This window comes from Physeter macrocephalus, unplaced genomic scaffold (assembly GCF_002837175.3).
Source record: "Physeter macrocephalus isolate SW-GA unplaced genomic scaffold, ASM283717v5 random_1070, whole genome shotgun sequence".
In the NCBI taxonomy this organism is placed as follows: domain Eukaryota; kingdom Metazoa; phylum Chordata; class Mammalia; order Artiodactyla; family Physeteridae; genus Physeter; species Physeter macrocephalus.
The window spans coordinates 6,056-22,519 of NW_021146201.1; the positions used below are offsets into that span (position 1 = coordinate 6,056).

Below are 16,464 nucleotides of genomic sequence, written 5' to 3' on the forward strand. Positions count from 1 at the left end.
GCGGAGCAACTAAGCCCATGCCCCACAACTACTGAGCCTGCGCTCTACAGCCCGCAAGCCACAACTACTGAAGCCCGTGTGCCACAACTACTGAAGCCCACGTGCCTAGAGCCCATGCTCCACAGTAAGAGAAGTCACCACAATGATAAGCCCACGCACCGCAGCAAAGAGTAGCCCCTGCTGTCAGCAACTAGCGAAAACCCACGTGCAGCAGTGAAGACCCAATGCAGCCAAAAATTAAATAAATGAATAAATAAATTAAAAAAAAAATAAAAAATGAAAGATTCTATTTAGTCCTAAAGGTGAAAGTCTGAGCTTATTGCTTGCTCTCTCATACCCTCTCTGAGCCTGACATAACTTCTCCATAAAAATGGGCACAGCATCTACTTCACCTGACTGAAACAGAGAGCTGGTCCAGGTAACTTTGAGATGCCCTCAGCTCTCATGATTTTATACTACCCACCATTATCAATCCATTGACTTAGCTATTGCTGACCCATTATTTGATTGATAATAAAATTAGAGACTGATAACTTTAAGGCAAAAAACAAACAACAGTAACAAACCACCATACATACAGCAACCAACTATCCCATCTAACTCCTCCCAATATGAACTACAGGAAAGTGAGATAAACACATAAAGGCTCTAACACAATGCTTGGCACATACAAGTACATGATAAATTTTAACAAGATCCCAATTCAAAACACTGGCTAGATCCAAATTATTGAAGAAGAAAACTGGGGTTCAGTGTTGACTTCAAGTGCTACAGGAATCCACTGTCAGGTAATGAGTAAAATGTTTTCAATATTAAACATGTGGCATACAACGAAGCAAATATTCACTCCATTCCTTATCAATCATACCCTTTGGTCCAAGAGACATGAGGCTCAGAGAAAAAGTTACAGGATAAAAAGCCATAATATCTGGGTACAAGCATCAGTTTTGCCACTTCCTTGTCTTGAGGCTTAGAGATGTATATTTTCACCATCTGAAAAATGGGAAGAAGAATCACCTATCTTCTGGGTTTGTTACAGGGAATAAGTTAAGACTTGTGTCAAAGCACTTTATAAACTATAAAACATCATATAAATATAATTATAATTACTGAGGATTAGGTACATCCAGACATGATGATTACACAAAAAGCAACAACAATTATTAAGGACATATTAAAAAATAGATTGGGGACTTCCCTGGTGGTCCCGTGGTTAAGAATCTGCCTTCCAATGCAGGGGATGTAGGTTTGATCCCTGGTCAGGGAACCAAGATCCCACATGCTGCGGGGCAACCAAGCCCGCGTGCTGCAACTGCTGAGCCCGAGCACCTCAACTTGAGAAAAGCCTGCACGCCGCAACGAAGAGCCCGCATGCCACAACTAAGACCCGACGCGGACAAAAATAAATTTAAAAATAAAACTTTTAAAAAAAAGATTGTATAAAGGTTGATTTATTTTTTCAACAAACATTTACCGACTTATTATTATTATATATCCCTGGCACTGATGGAGGAACCAAGGATACAAAGATTAAGAGACTGTTCCTGCCTTTAAGGAAGTCAAAAAGCATTGGGATATAAGAAAACAGGGCTTGGTAATTATAATAAAAACAGCTATTGTATACTGAACACCTACTACGTGTCAGGCTCTGAACTAAGCACATTACATACATTATCTCTTTTAATTCTTATACCAATCCTATAACATATTTTATAAGGGAAGAAGCTGAGCCTTAGAAAAGTTACGTAACTTAACCAAGATCACACAGCTGTGATGTGGAAAAGCTAGGGGTCCAAGTCAGGTCTGTCTGTCTGTGAGCCCATTCTGTTTTTTATAATCTGAGTGTGGCAAAAACTTTTCTAAGCATCACACACACACACACAAAAAAAACCCAGAAATCATTAATGAAAATATTAACAGACCCTGTTACATTTAAAAAATTAACCTCTGATACAGTAAATGAAAAAAGCAAGGTGCAAAAACAATGCGTGGCGTATAATAGGGTTTGTGTAAAAAGAAAGGGGGAGGAATAACAAGAAACTAACAGGGCAGGCGGAGAACAGGGAAGAGAGGAAGATGCTTCACTAAATATGTTTTTATGAATATAGAGTCACAACATCTGCTTATGAAAAGTAAAATGAGATAGTTTAAATTCTGTTTAACCCTATTCCAAAGTTATTTGACTCTGTGTGTGTGTGTGTGTGTGTGTGTGTGTGTGTGTGTCAGAATGACACCTATTATCATTTCACAAGGAGCAATCAACAAAAAACGGCTTGGGATAACATGAATTAGAAAATTTCCTTGCTTAAAACAAGATGCTGGACCAATCAATTTTTGTAGGTTTCTTCAAACTCTGGGATACTGTTAAACCAATGTGTGTGTGTGTGTGTGTGTGTGTGTGTGTCAGAATGACACCTATTATCATTTCACAAGGAGCAATCAACAAAAAACGGCTTGGGATAACATGAATTAGAAAATTTCCTTGCTTAAAACAAGATGCTGGACCAATCAATTTTTGTAGGTTTCTTCAAACTCTGGGATACTGTTAAACCAAAGAAGTATTTACTATTTGCCTAAAATTAACACTGCAGAAAACAATTCATAGTGAAGCTAAAATTCAGTAAGGGTAAATGATCCCTACACCAACCTCAAGAAAATCAAATATAAAGGTTTCTTAAAACAGTCTTCCCAGGATTAAAACACAAAACCTACCAGGGAACACTTACTCCTGACTATTCCTAGAGAGAGAAGTGCCAAGTAAGCATAAAGGAAAACTGCTCATCTACATGGATACCTGGGTATCGGTTAATCACAGCATTTTTATACAGCTGACAAAAATCACTAATGGTCCACGATAAGCACCTCTCTGAAAGGCTTCTGCTGTGTGGACGCCACATGCCAAAGTTAACCAACTGATCTCCAACACTGTAAAACACAGCCAGCTCAGAGCCAAAATGTTGCAGCAAAAGTATCTATTTAGTATCACAACAGCAGCTAAAGACCTGTAACACAAAGTACGGGGACAAAAGATGTGTATCTAATGCATAATGAGCAGCAGCTGGGAAGGGGAGGAGGCCATCAACAGAAATATCAACTTCTAAGCCCTGACACAGACCTTTTCAATATGACCAGCATCACTTCAAAGTCCAGGATGATACCAAGATTAGCCAAATCACCTTACTAAAAGTCACAAATCAGGCTATGGCTTCAAGTGTGAACCCAACATACAAAACACACCATAAAATTTGTGTGTGAGGATAGCAAACACAGACAAGTAGGAAATGGGCCACCTAAGTGACAGGTGTAGAGCACTACTCTCCATTCTTCAAACAAGGCCACCTCTGACCCCTCACAGAGATGAGCAGCCTAAGACCAGAGTCATACTTTCAAAACAAGTGCTACTGACTCCCCCTAAGCTTTGTCAGCGCTCCCACTGTGAGAGGCAGCCATTGTGGAGACTTCCTGAAGTGCCAACAAAATCCTCAAGGCCATCGTGCCAGCCACCGACAGTGACAGTGTTCCTAGAAGTCTGTATGAGGTGCAAGCCAATGAGCTCAGCTTTGTGGGTGCTGGGAGCCACCACAAGACATCTTCCAATTTTGCCAGTTCTTGCTTTTAAATCACACGATCCTACTATCCCCTCCCCTAGAAACCAAGAAATAGCAGGTAAGAGCTGTCAAAGCCACATATTCAGACAGATCAGGAGACAAGCCAGTCTGACGAGGGGATAAGCGACCTCATTTGCAGATTCTTTTGCAAAGGATGGGGGTGGGGGAAGGCTGGGCAAGAAATGGGGGTGGGGAGGGAACTAAACAATTCCTGTCTTCTACCCCAAATTATTACCCACCTTCCTCAGAATTTTTATGGAGCACTGAACTGCAGAAGGAAAAAGAGAGGGGGGAAAAAAGGCAAAGAAAACTCAAGGCTGTAAATGTGACTGTACAAAAATCCCCGAGAGGATGACCTATGAAACTAAGCTCCCTGCAACAAGGGCTAACTATGCAGCTGCTTTATTACTTGCCTAACCGTCCAAGATAAATAGAGCAGGCTCATAGAAGCCCACCAACTTCCAGGAAAATGGAACCAAAGTCCTCCTGACTCATGACAAGCCACATACCCCTTAAATAAATCCCTAAATGAAATCCATACAGGTCTGCTCTGGAAATCATCCTGGCTGACAGCAACGAATGCCCCCTCCTCCAAACAGCTGCCAATTTGCAGAGGAAAAAGCTGCTCAAAATAAAGCAACTGGAAGAACTTCCCATGAGCCTCAGTTCCAAAAGTGTTCCAACTCAAGCACTCGCTGGAGCCCACATGCAAACCCCACGGTGCCCCGAGACCACGTGTGCAGCTCCTCTCATTCTACCAGCGTGGCTCCTGCTCCCCACCCCAAACGCCAAAGCTGAGAGGCTCCACAGCTTCCCCCGCCCATCCCTCACAAGAAATCATGCTTTGCTTGTGGTATTAACAATTTAGGATACAACTAAATCGATGCAGCCCCAAAGAAAAATAAACAGTATGCCTCCTCAAAAACCATATGCCTGGAATAAAATATCCAATACTCAGTGCAAAACCACTTTTCCTCGGCAAAGGAGAAACCAGGGAACCAGCCCCTATATGGGAAAAGTCCCACATATCAGGGTATTATCTGGGGACTTAGGTCCCTAAAAAATCCGAGTATTATGGTTGAACACACCCATGTGGAAGTCTAAATTTCAAAGGCTCGGTTTCCACCCTTGGGAAAATAGGTTTTTAAGCAGTTACTCAACCATTATCATTTGGTTATTCAAAATTGTCATCTACTTCATAAGTGGTACTTATCACGTGTGCTGTGCCTTGAATCCTCGGCTGAAATTTCTAGATGCCACGTATGTGCAGAACACGTCAGAAGGAAGTGATATAACTGGTCTCTCTCATTCCCTTTTTAGAAACTGCTTTATTCACTCAGAATCCAAAAAGCCAGAGGCACTATAAAGTATGCCCATTTGCCTTTAAAGAGGCCCCAACTAAACTAGCAAGGGAAGTCTCAAGGCTGGAAAACAGGCGAGGATTACATAGGAGCACAAATCAGAAGCTGAAAGGGAAGGAGGTGGGGATAACAAGGGCCAGGGAGAGAAGATTCCTGTAAAATACTTCTGTGAATCTGTCTCCAAAGCTGAGATTTAAAAGATCTACATCAGGGACTTCCCTGGTGGCACAGTGGTTAAGAATTTGCCTGCCAATGCAGGGGACACGGTTTCGAGCCCCGGTCCGGGAAGATCCCACATGCCGCGGAGCAACTAAGCCTGTGCACCACAACTACTGAGCCTGCGCTCTAGAGCCCGCAAGCCACAACTACTGAGCCCACCTGCTGCAACTACAGAAGCCCGCATGCCTAGAGCCCATGCTCCGCAACAAGAGAAGCCACTGCATGAGAAGCCTGCGCATTGCAAAGAAGAGTAGCCCTGGCTTGCCACAACTAGAGAAAGCCTGCGCACAGCAACTAAGACCCTACGCAGCCCAAAAAAATAAAAATAAAAGAACTGTATCAATTTTCCTCATTTTCAAACACAGCCAAAGAATGATCTGAAAAATAGAATATACTCCGTGAGGTGTCTCAGTTGGGTATTTTTCCTGCATCCATAAAAACAAGCTATAATAGCTTATGAAATTCACTGGTTGAGAACGGAAAGGATAAGGTCCACAGTTGATCAAATGGGTTTAGTCCCAAATGGTGGTAATACATCTGGACTGCAACACTCCAGAATCTCTCAGCAGCGCTGTAAAAGGTAGGTCAACAGACTGCTCCAATGAACTGGAACAGGTTAGCTCTAATTGCCCCTTAATCGTGTGGTTCCTCTAGTTTCCTCAGCCACCCCATCACAAAGGCACTTTTTATACATATGCACGTGCTCTCAATTAATATCTGAACACAGGAAACGAAACATCAGGTTGCCATGCCCACCCGACACATTCGGCAGTTAAGTTCCACCCCAGCTTCGGTTTTCAAAGACCCCTCTCTCACCTTTAACCCTGATATCAATGGAAAGATCAGGTACCATTCACAAATCCCACAACACCTAGTCTTCAGAGGAGCTGGAAAGCAGACCAAGGGCTAGACCCCCCAGGGAAAATCTGGAAAAACAATTAAAGCCATCTGCTGGCCCCAACTGAGGAGCAGGAAGACAAAGTTCAATTCAACAAGAATGACAGTTTCTTACTCCGGCCCAGGCACAGTGCGAGATCCTATGGATCCCAAAGGCTCCCCTGATCTCACAGTCTAGGTGGCGGTAGAGGGGCAGACAGTTGAGCAAATGTTAATCTAAAAAGTCCTAAAACAGAGGTCTGGACATGATGTGCTGGAAAGCAGCAAGAATGTGGGAGAGATGGGAGCAGAGACAAAAGGCATCCAGGAGGACTCAGTATCCCAACTTATTCTTACAAATGAGAGAGAGATGTGAGGCGGGAATTTCAGGTGGAACAGAAACAAAAGCACAGAGGTATGAATGAGCCTGGGCAGCACAGCGTGCTCAGGAAGCTACAAGTCCCTTGCCATGGACTTGGAGGTGGAGTGTAGAAAGAAGCTAGAAAGGCAGGCACAAGTCAGGCCAGAAGGACCTGGTAGGCCAAATGAGAGAATGGATTTTATCCACAAGTCAAAGATAAGCTATCAAATCATTTTAAGCTGTTTTAGATGGATGACTCTGTTAGTAGTCAGGAAGGTGGGCCTGAAGAGTCCAGAAAGAGACCACAAGAGACAAATGCATCCCAGCTCAATTTCCACAAACAAAAATGAGAACAAAATGTGCCATCTATTTGACGCAATACATTTAACCAACAAACCTTATAAAATTTGGAACAAAATGACATTTTCGCCACTCCTGCATCCCAAGTACCACCAAAACAGCCAGTGCCTCTGTCACCCACACTGCCAGGAGAGATCCCACAGGTTCCTGAAATGGCCACATGCCCAAGGCAGGGACAGTGACACTTCAGGAGTCCTTTTAGTCCTTAGCAAAGAAGTGAATGTCTCCTCTTCCTCTCACTGGAGAGAACACCATGACCAGGTCCATTCGCCTCCTCCACGCGGATGTCAAACCAATTAGATTTCCCGGTTTCACACAATGCTCATCTCAGGTAACTCCAAACTCTGGCACTTAATCAATCAGAAGCACATTAACCACTCCATGCTGATTGAGAAGTAAGCAGGAACTCGCTGAGTGCTGTGTAGCAGGTTATAAGGGAGGCAAGAAATAAACATTTACTGCCGGGCTCCATGATGGGAACTTTAAATAATCTCAGTTTCTCATTATAGCAGCTCATCAGCGTATGCAGTAATTCTCCCAGTTCACAGATGTGTAAACAGGAGCTCAGATGTTAAATATCTTACCAAAGGTCATTCCGTTGGTTGGTAGGTGGAGGAACCAGGATTCAAACCCCAATATGATAAATTCTAAATAGTGTTTCTTTCTCTACACCATACTTCAAGTATGTATGGATAACAAACATAATGACATATTAAGGTTGGTAATAATAATAACAACAATATCTCCCCTGTAAAAATTGAGAGGGGACGCACATTATACAGTCTCGGATGAAGGGATCACTCAGAGAAGACACAATTGAGTGATCACAACTGGAATCTTCAAATGCTCCAAAAAGGTCACTCCTGAGCATTCGTGACCAAACACTGTTCAGACTCAAATAATCAAAGCAACCTGACTATACTCCAGAGAAATATATCAAATCCTCCATACACTTCCCCTCAGGGTCTCTATGACAACATCTGAAAACACTCATGGCTGATTGCTTGCTCTCCCGCACTCTCTCTTAAATGATTTCTCAAACTACTTTACCACCCAAATTACAGAAATATGTCCAGGATTCACATGGCAGTTCTGATCCGATTTGCCCCAATCCTGGCTCAAGCAGCTTTGCACTACCCTCCTAACTAGATCAGTACCAGCCAATGGGTTTATTCAGGCTGATCTGTGATGGATTAGATAATGAAACCTTAGCCATGTAAGCTGCCTGCTTGTACTGGGGCTGTGGGGGAGAAGAATAGGAAACTCAATACTCCTAGGGGCCACCTAAACACCACATGCACTCGCCATCCCTCCTCCATCTGTTTGCTCACGCTCCAATTACTGCCATTTCCTTTCCACCCTCTCGCATGCTCTTCCCTTCTGTCTCTGAAGGAAGTACACATTTGCCCCAGAAAAAGATGTTTACTATGCTTTACAAATGCATATCAAAAAACAATTCAAACAAGTCCATTCACTAAAATGACCATCTTTATTTTTTCCACAAATTATTAAAGCCTGACATCAAACTGATGGCCTGAGAGATGTCAAACCAGAGATTCACTAGCAACATTCTTGTTTACACCAAGTAGTACATTGAATTTCTTTCCCAGCCCTGTAATCTTGAGGCCTGCCTGCATCAGTCTGCTTTATATCAAAATGAAAGTTAAATCTCTAGTTAGCTTTTGTTGTGTTCACATGTCAGTATGATAGAGAAAAAAAATGACAACGTGGCTAGAAAAATGGGAGAGGAAGTTAGGAGACAAATTCAACTCAGGCTAATCTCTTGAGTTGCCATGAAGAATAATTCTACTTTGTTTTTTTGGTTTTTTTTGTTTTGGTTTTTTTTAATTTTTTTAAATTCTACTTTGAATTCAGATCTTTCTCCTTCTCAAAGACATTCCCAGTTTCACAATCACAAGCTTCCTTGTGAGGCTTGAAAGAAATTAGTAATTTTTACATGACTGTGCCTCAATTTCTCCAACTACAATATTTACCACTCTGGTAGTATTATGGGATGAATGTCTGTGTCCCCTCCCAAACTAATATCTTGAAGCCCTAGCCCACAGTATGATGGCATTTGGAGGTGGGGCTGTTGGGAGGTGATTAGGTCATGAGGGTAGGACCCCCATGTTGGGATTAGGACCCTTATAAGAAGAGGAAGAGATCTCTCTCTCTGTGTGTCCACTAGCATACAAGGGGAAAAGGCCATGTGAGCACAGAGCAAGAAGGCAGCTGGCTGCAAGTCAGGAAGAGAGCCCTCACCAGAGACCAAATCTGCCAGCACCTTGATCTTGGACTTCCAGCCTCCGGAACTGTGAGAAACAAATTTCTGTTGTTTAAGCCACCCAGTCTATGGTATTTTGTTAGGGTGCCTAAGCAGATTAAGACATGGAGAAATGAAAAACTCAACAATTTTAGTGAGATATGGTTCACAAAATCACTTGGAAGGAAAGCACATCGTTTTTATAACTCTACTCAAATGGTAGCACCACATTCAGTTTCAGCACCAAACACTCAAAGTCCAAAGAGACATCCACCTAGGAGGAAAGAAACCCAGAACTAAGCAAATGGGAAGATAAAGTACTTTAAGAAATACAGTATCTACAGAGCAATTACAGGCTACCTGGAAGCCCTTCCCTGAGACCAGAAAGTCTTCCTGCTACTAGGGGCTGATTCACCACTAACATGAACAACTTCTGAACTCACTTAGCTACAATGGATTTATGACTCTATGGTCAGAAGCAGTTAGTTAGCCATGTAATAATCACATTCCAACATTTCACTACCATAAAGAATTTTGCTGAAAGCTATAAATAATAATTAAGGTGCACCTTGCCTTATGAAGCAGCTAAGTTCCTAGAAAGTTGCACAAAAATTGAATTTTTGCTCATCAAATTGTTTATATTCACTAGAAGAGCTGAACAAAAGAATTTATTCCCCGGTATGTTTAATAAAGCCCAAATTTTTCACATATATCAGACTTGCTTAAAGTGAAACAAACCTCTAATATCTATATATATAACTCACTTAACTTTCTACCAGGTTAGAGAACAATATTTCCAAATACCTTCTTTAACAACTAACTACATCTCTCAAGCTGTGTTTCAGTTTTCATGTTGAATTTGTCTCTTCCCTCCTACTTTACAGTTCAGGGTTCTCTAATTCTAAACTGTTTCCAGGGCTGTGTGAACTCCTCTGCCATCCACATAAAGCTTCTGGATACTGGCCTTGAAAAGGAGTGACCCTTCCTCTCCTCTCTAGGGTTCCTTCTTAGCATAATGATTATAACAGAAGCACCACAGACTCTCTTGTGTCCCTGGTGCTCCATTTTGGGAAGCAATGATTTATCCCAAAAGTTTAGTGGCTGTAACTCAACAGGGTTGGAATCTGCAGCTTAGAGCCGTAGCTCCATTTAGTCTGTAATCTTGGGAAATTAACTTCTGTAAAAAAAAAAAAAAGGGTTAATCCTTTGACACTCGAAAGATTGGGGAATTTCCTGAAAGTACTTTCACCCCTAAATTTCATGATTTTTTTCTATCCCTTAATTATTTAAAAAGGTAAAATTTCAACTTCAACCTAACAGGCATTGAGCACTTACTATGTACCCAAAACTGTGAGGTATTACAAAGGATAAATACGAAGAAAATATAGTTCCTGTCTTCTAGAAGCTTACAGCATCACTAGGGAAACAAGAATAAAACAATGAAGGGACAGTACAAGATGATGCATAATTAAGCATCAGCACAACAGGAGGCAAGAGGAGGGTCTGACTGGTGTGAACTAAGCTGTCAGGGAAGGCTTCCCAGAAGAGCTATGACCTCCGAGAAACTCCATTTGTGTTAAGATATAAGAAAAAAACATGTGCTTTAAGACAAACCCGTATACCAAAAAGCAAGTTACTCTAGATTTTTTTTTTTTTTTTTTTTGTGGTATGCGGGCCTCTCACTGTTGTGGCCTCTTCCGTTGCGGAGCACAGGCTCCGGACGCACAAGCTCAGCGGCCATGGCTCACGGGCCCGGCCGCTCCGCGGCATGTGGGATCTTCCCGGACCGGGGCACGAACCCGTGTCCCCTGCATCGGCAGGCGGATTCTCAACCACTGCGCCACCAGGGAAGCCCTAGATTTTTTACATGTATGTTTACATGGGCCTATAGGCATGTCTACACCGCTAATATCATTTCCTAAAACTGCCTCGCCCCTGCTCGTTCTCCTCCAGCTACACTGGTTTCTTGCTCTCAAACATATCAAGCGCACTTCTCCGTCAATGCCTCTGTACCCACAGTTCCTCTGCCTGAACCCTCTTCCCTCACATATGTGAACGGCCCATTCCCTCAGGTCATCCAAAGGTCACCTATCAGAGAGGTCTTCCCTAACCATCCTCCTCACCACTCTCTACCCCTTCCCCTGTTTTACTTTTCTTCTTAGCACTTAGGACCATGAAATAATAGTTGATTTCTTTACTGTCTGTCTCTTTCAATTAGAATATTAGTTCCATGAGAGCGGAGTCTTTGTTTTGTTTACTACCATATTTCCTAGGTTCTAAAACAGGGCCTGGCACTTAGCAGCTGTTCAATAAACATCAGTTAAATGAATATTAAATATCCTATCATTCTTTTTCGTTTTTTAAAATAAATTTATTTATTTATTTATTTTTGGCTGTGTTGGGTCTTCGTTTCTGTGCGAGGGCTTTCTCTAGTTGCAGCGAGCGGGGACCACTCTTCGTCGCGGTGCGCGGGCCTCTCACTGTCACGGCCTCTCTTGTTGCGGAGCACAGGTTCCAGACGCACAGGCTCAGTAGTTGGGGCTCACGGGCCCAGCTGCTCCGCGGCATGTGGGATCCTCCCAGACCCGGGCTCGAACCCGTGTCCTCTTGCATTGGCAGGCAGATTCTCAACCACTGCGCCACCAGGGAAGCCCTATCCAATCATTCTTATTAGAATGATAGGAAGATCCCAGAGATGTAGGTGACCTAGGCTTAAATTTTATCTTTTCATAAACATTATTTTTCCTTTACTCCCAATTATACCTCAAATTTCAACCTCCCCATAAAACCTTCCTTGACCATTTTGGCAAGAATGACCATCTCTTTCTTCTGGCCCTAGTGGCACAAATCCTCTGCATACTTTGGCTCTAAATTTTGCAATGCCTTGCGACACACATCTATCCTGTGGTATCTCTACTCCCGTTCCTCTGGAACTTACCAAAAAAATTTATATATATATATATATGATATGCATACATACCTATGTATGATACACATACATATACATACCCACACACGTGCACTTTTTTCTTTTTTTTTTAACTTTTCACCCATTTTGGCTCCCCACCTAGATTGCAGACACCAAGTACCTTAAGGTCAGGGAACTTGACATATTTTTCAGAGATAACTTAGAAATCATCCTGTACCAACACTGTATTTTATAACTAAGGAAACTGAGGCCCCCAAAGAAGGGATTTTCCCAGAACCATACAGGCAGTTGAAGGTAGGGGGCTAAATCAATGATGATTTGAATACCTGTGTCACATGGTGTATTGGAACTACAACAATGAGAATGCAAAAAGTGAAAAATAAATAAAGATCCACAAGTACACAGAGTGAAAAAAGGATTCTCCATGGGGTAGTTCTAAGTTGCCCATCTGTACCCAAAGGACCTAATCCACTGCTTCCTCTGCATACTCCAAAGTCCCTATACACTGCTCCATTTCCAAATACTACTATCCTTGGCCAATTTGAAGGCAACCAGCAAATAATGGGCCCCAGGAGGCAAGGTGGGGAAGGCAGTGGGAGTCTCACTATTAACCATGATTGACAGAAGCAATAAATGAATACAGACAGACACAGATATATGCACACACCAAGCAGAACACGCTCACCAGCACCCACATCCAATCTTCCCTCCTCATCATCCAGTGTTAACCCACCTCACCTGAAGTCTCCCCATATTCCTCTACCTTTTCTCCATGGCCCGAGCTTTTACTTCTCACAAGCCCTCTGCCTGAGGGAGTTCAAATGGAGAACAAAAGGAGACAAACAAAACAAAAGAATTCAAAAATAAACACCAAGAGGGTCACTTTACGCAAGTCAACACAAGTAATAGAGTGGCCTCTGCAAGGGAGACCAAGAAGCACACAGCAAACACGCCAGGCTTAAATACAGCTCCGTCTCTAACACAGGAAGTCAGACAGAGCCTTGAAAAGCAGAGAGAGAAGAGCACAGGAAGTCTTTTAGCACTGCAGAGATTTCCAAGAGTGCTGTAATGGAGAGAGCACAGGAATAGGAATTAGAAGACTAGGCTTCTAGCTCTAGTTTTACTACCAGCTAAGTGAGTGGCCCTAGGCAAGTCACTAGTCTGCTCTGGATTTTTGATTCCCCATCTGTACAATGAGGTAATTAAAACACTTTGGGACTTGAATAAAAAAAGATGAAAATTGTTGACTTTCTCCCACCAAAGAGTACTATTTTGCATAAGAATCTTCCAAGTCTATCCAGGTTAAGAACTCCAGTCAAAGATGATGTCTCTGGTCCCTTCTAACTCTAACATTCTATGATTCTAAGAGAATTAGGCAGAAGTCTAAACGATTGCTGGTAGGTAAGCCTCGCCGTTTCATAGTAAGTATGTTCTGAACAGAGACCAAATCCTAAAACCTGGGAAGGTTTCACGATCTTCCTCCAATTACGAAGTCAACTGACATCGTCACTACATTTGCCAGTCCCTATCCAAATCAACCAGCTTCTCCTTGAGTCCACAACTCAGAATCCAGTCTTCTAACAGCCCTATAAAATTTCTTTTATACCCCAGGACATTAAAGAACTAGTCGGTGCCCCAGCTATGGAAGATGCAACTGGCCAAGTACAGGAGGGGCAGGTCCTGTGTCGCCAGACTCAGTAGCTCCACAAAGTTAATGAGCTCGAGCACCACGGCGTCCCCTAACACTACCCAACTCCTCGTACTTCTCACACTCCTTGTGGAACTGATTTAACCCACAATCTAAGCCACATCCCCTTTGGGCTCTCGAGGTTTCTCGCTTTTCACTCCTCTCCTTCCTATGTCGCTCCCCTTCTCCATCCAGGTTGTGTGTCGAGAGCTGACAAAAAGGTACTCCCTCTTTTGAGAAGGTTTCCCACCACTCTCTCCCCGTCCTTGACTGGGTCCCCGGCTCTCTGGACAACAGACCCAGGATCTCTCGGCTTCCACCCCACCCCAAGGAACTAAAGAAGGGTTTGAAGAAATGGACTCCATCTCAAGCACGTTCAATTTCCCCCCAACACCTATTCATGCGACGTGGCCCCCCGTCCCCTCAGTGATCAGGACCCTCCAGGGCACACCAGGCTCCACCTGCACCCTTCGCCTCCAAGCCGGGGCTCGCCCCACCTTCCAAGCAGGCCCCGATCGGCCCCCTCCCACCTCCAAGCCGGGACCCCGGGCAGCCCTCCCCGCTCCAAGCCCGGCAGCCCCGAGCCGCCCCGCGGCCCCCGCGCCGCAACCCCGCGGTAACTGGACACCCGCCCCGCACGGTCACCTGCATCCCGCCGCCGTCGGCCGCCGCCTCCTCGGTGCGCGGCCGCTTGCTCAGGCCGGGTTCGGGTCCGTCTCCTCCCCCTCCGGGCACCGGCAGCTCCAGCTCCGACTCCCGCTTCATCCCCCGGGCAGCGGCGCCGGGCCCGAGCTGAGGCGGCTGCTGCGGCTGGGCGCCTTCCGCCATCCGCCCGCGCCCCCCTCGCCTCCGGGTGCCCGGCGACCCGCCACAGGCCACCTCCCCCTGGGCCTCGGCCCCGACTGTCGCGACAGGCGGGTGCGCGCCTGCCCCCGCCCACGCCTGCGTACGTGCGTGCGCGCGCGGGCCCGGCGCCCCCTCGCCGGTGGCGGGCGGTCGCCGCTGGTCGCTGGCAGGCCGGCTTCCCGACTCGGGGTAGCCGGCGGGTCGCGACGGGCACCCGTTCGCGCCCCTACGCGCACACACGACCTCCGGCCCGGCCCGCTGCGCGCCCCGCCTCGCGGACTCACGGAGCTAGCCCGCCGGCCCGCGCTCGTTCCCTCACTCTGGCCCTCGCCACACGCCGGGCAGAGGGAGGAAGGGGGCGGTCCGGGCTCCCTAGGCGTGGGGAGGGGTGTTTATTTGGCGTGAGGTGGGGCTCGAGGCCGGAACGAGCTGACTGGCTGGGATCCTCCGACCCGCCACTGTGGCAGCCCCGGGAAGGCGGGGAGAGAGAAAGAAGGAGGGAGGGCCCGGGAACTGGGACTCCAGCCCGCGCGGGAGGCCGGGGAGGCCGGGGAGGGGGGCGGCGGCCGAGCCCGCGGAGGGGGCGGGGCCAGCGCCCCTCGGCACTGTCCGCCGCCTCCGCTCCGGGCGCCCGAGGGAGCCCGGGAAGAGATCGGGGGAGCTCGGGAATTTCCGGCGCGGTCGAGGGATTGTCCTGGAGGCACAGCGCGGCTGGAGTTACAGGGTGGAGGGGGCGGAGTCCGTTTCCCTAAGGGCGGGGCCACAGCCTAGAAAGGGCGGGGCTTGAGAGGCCCGAGGCCGCGGAGCAACTCCCTCTGGCGGGACTCGCTGTGCAGAGTAGTGCAGCGAATCCGCCCATCTGCCCGCGTCGGTTCCAGGCGAGGGAAGAGGCGTTCTGGGGTAGAGAGGTCTTTGCTTGCTCCCTCTCCCGCAGGAGAATGGGGATCTCGAGTTGGAAGGTCCAGGAATGAAGCCACCACTACAGGCCTCTCTCCCCAGTCCTGAAAGCCTTTACTCTAATCATAATTATTATCACATTTGTGGTCATCTTAATAATACCTGATGTCTGTAAGAGCTTCACAGTTTGCACAATGGATTCGCAGACCCGTTCTGGAGACGGTGGTATAAGCAGAGTAGATACCATGATCTCTGTTTCATTGATGGTGAACCTGAACCTTGGTTATGTCCTGCAGATAAAAACTGGCAGATCCATATCTCAGGAAACCAGATCATATTCTCTTTCTTTGCACCTTGCTGCCTAACACTTTATTGCTTATCAACTTCGTGCAATTAGAGATATTTGTGCAATAGCTTCTCTCTCTTACCAGACTGTAAGGACTAAGACGGCATCCACTTTCTCTGGGTTCCACGTCGTGCCCACCCCTGTTCCATCATTTGCAAAATGAGGAGATGATTTAGATCAGTGGTTTGAAAGCAGGGACGATTTTGCACCTACCCCTCTCCCCCAGGATGTCTGTCAACATCTGGAGATATTTTTGGTTGTTACACCTGGGGTGGGTTGGGGAAAGGGGTGCTGCTGGTGGATAGAGACCAGGAACGACTGGGAAAGTTGTTCAACATCCTACAGTGAACAGGACAATTCCCACAACAGTTATCCAGCCCAAAATGTCAATAGTGCTGAGGTTTAGAAACCCCGGGTTAGATGATTTCTCAGGTCATTTCCAGATAGGCCTATGATTTATCCTTTGAACTTGGGTTTAACCTGACTAGTGCTGGAACAGTCCAGTGATAAAGATTCCTGCTTGGAGTCAGACCAACCCAGGTTTGAATCCAGGCTTTACCACCTACTGCCCATGTGCTGTTGAACCACTGATGACTTAAGAATTTCTATATTGAAGGGGATTAGGGCCTGCAGACTGGGTGCAAGGGAAGACTGGAGGACTTGTCTGAAAGCTGAGTTTTCATAGAAGGCACATTGTTTTAACTAGGCTAT

The 16,464-nt window shown here is 45.8% G+C and overlaps 1 protein-coding gene across 5 annotated transcripts in view; it reads right to left on the bottom strand.

The window, feature by feature from the left end:
* LOC114485264 (RNA binding protein fox-1 homolog 2-like) overlaps positions 1-14,910 on the bottom strand; it is a 16,630-nt gene extending 1,720 nt beyond the window's left edge. The window contains exons 1-2 of one of the 5 annotated variants that reach the window (XM_028486403.2): positions 14,310-14,906; positions 869-993 (exon numbers count right to left, since the gene is read on the bottom strand). In XM_028486403.2, the coding sequence (XP_028342204.1) occupies positions 869-993; positions 14,310-14,492 (308 nt within the window). In that variant the 5' untranslated portion in view covers positions 14,493-14,906. Of the gene's footprint in view, positions 1-868; positions 994-7,705; positions 13,041-14,309 lie in introns of those variants that run through there. The other 4 variants (XR_008616795.1, XR_003678758.2, XR_003678757.2 and 1 more) reach the window with 4 other exon arrangements.
* Between the last annotated feature and the right edge of the window lie 1,554 nt (positions 14,911-16,464).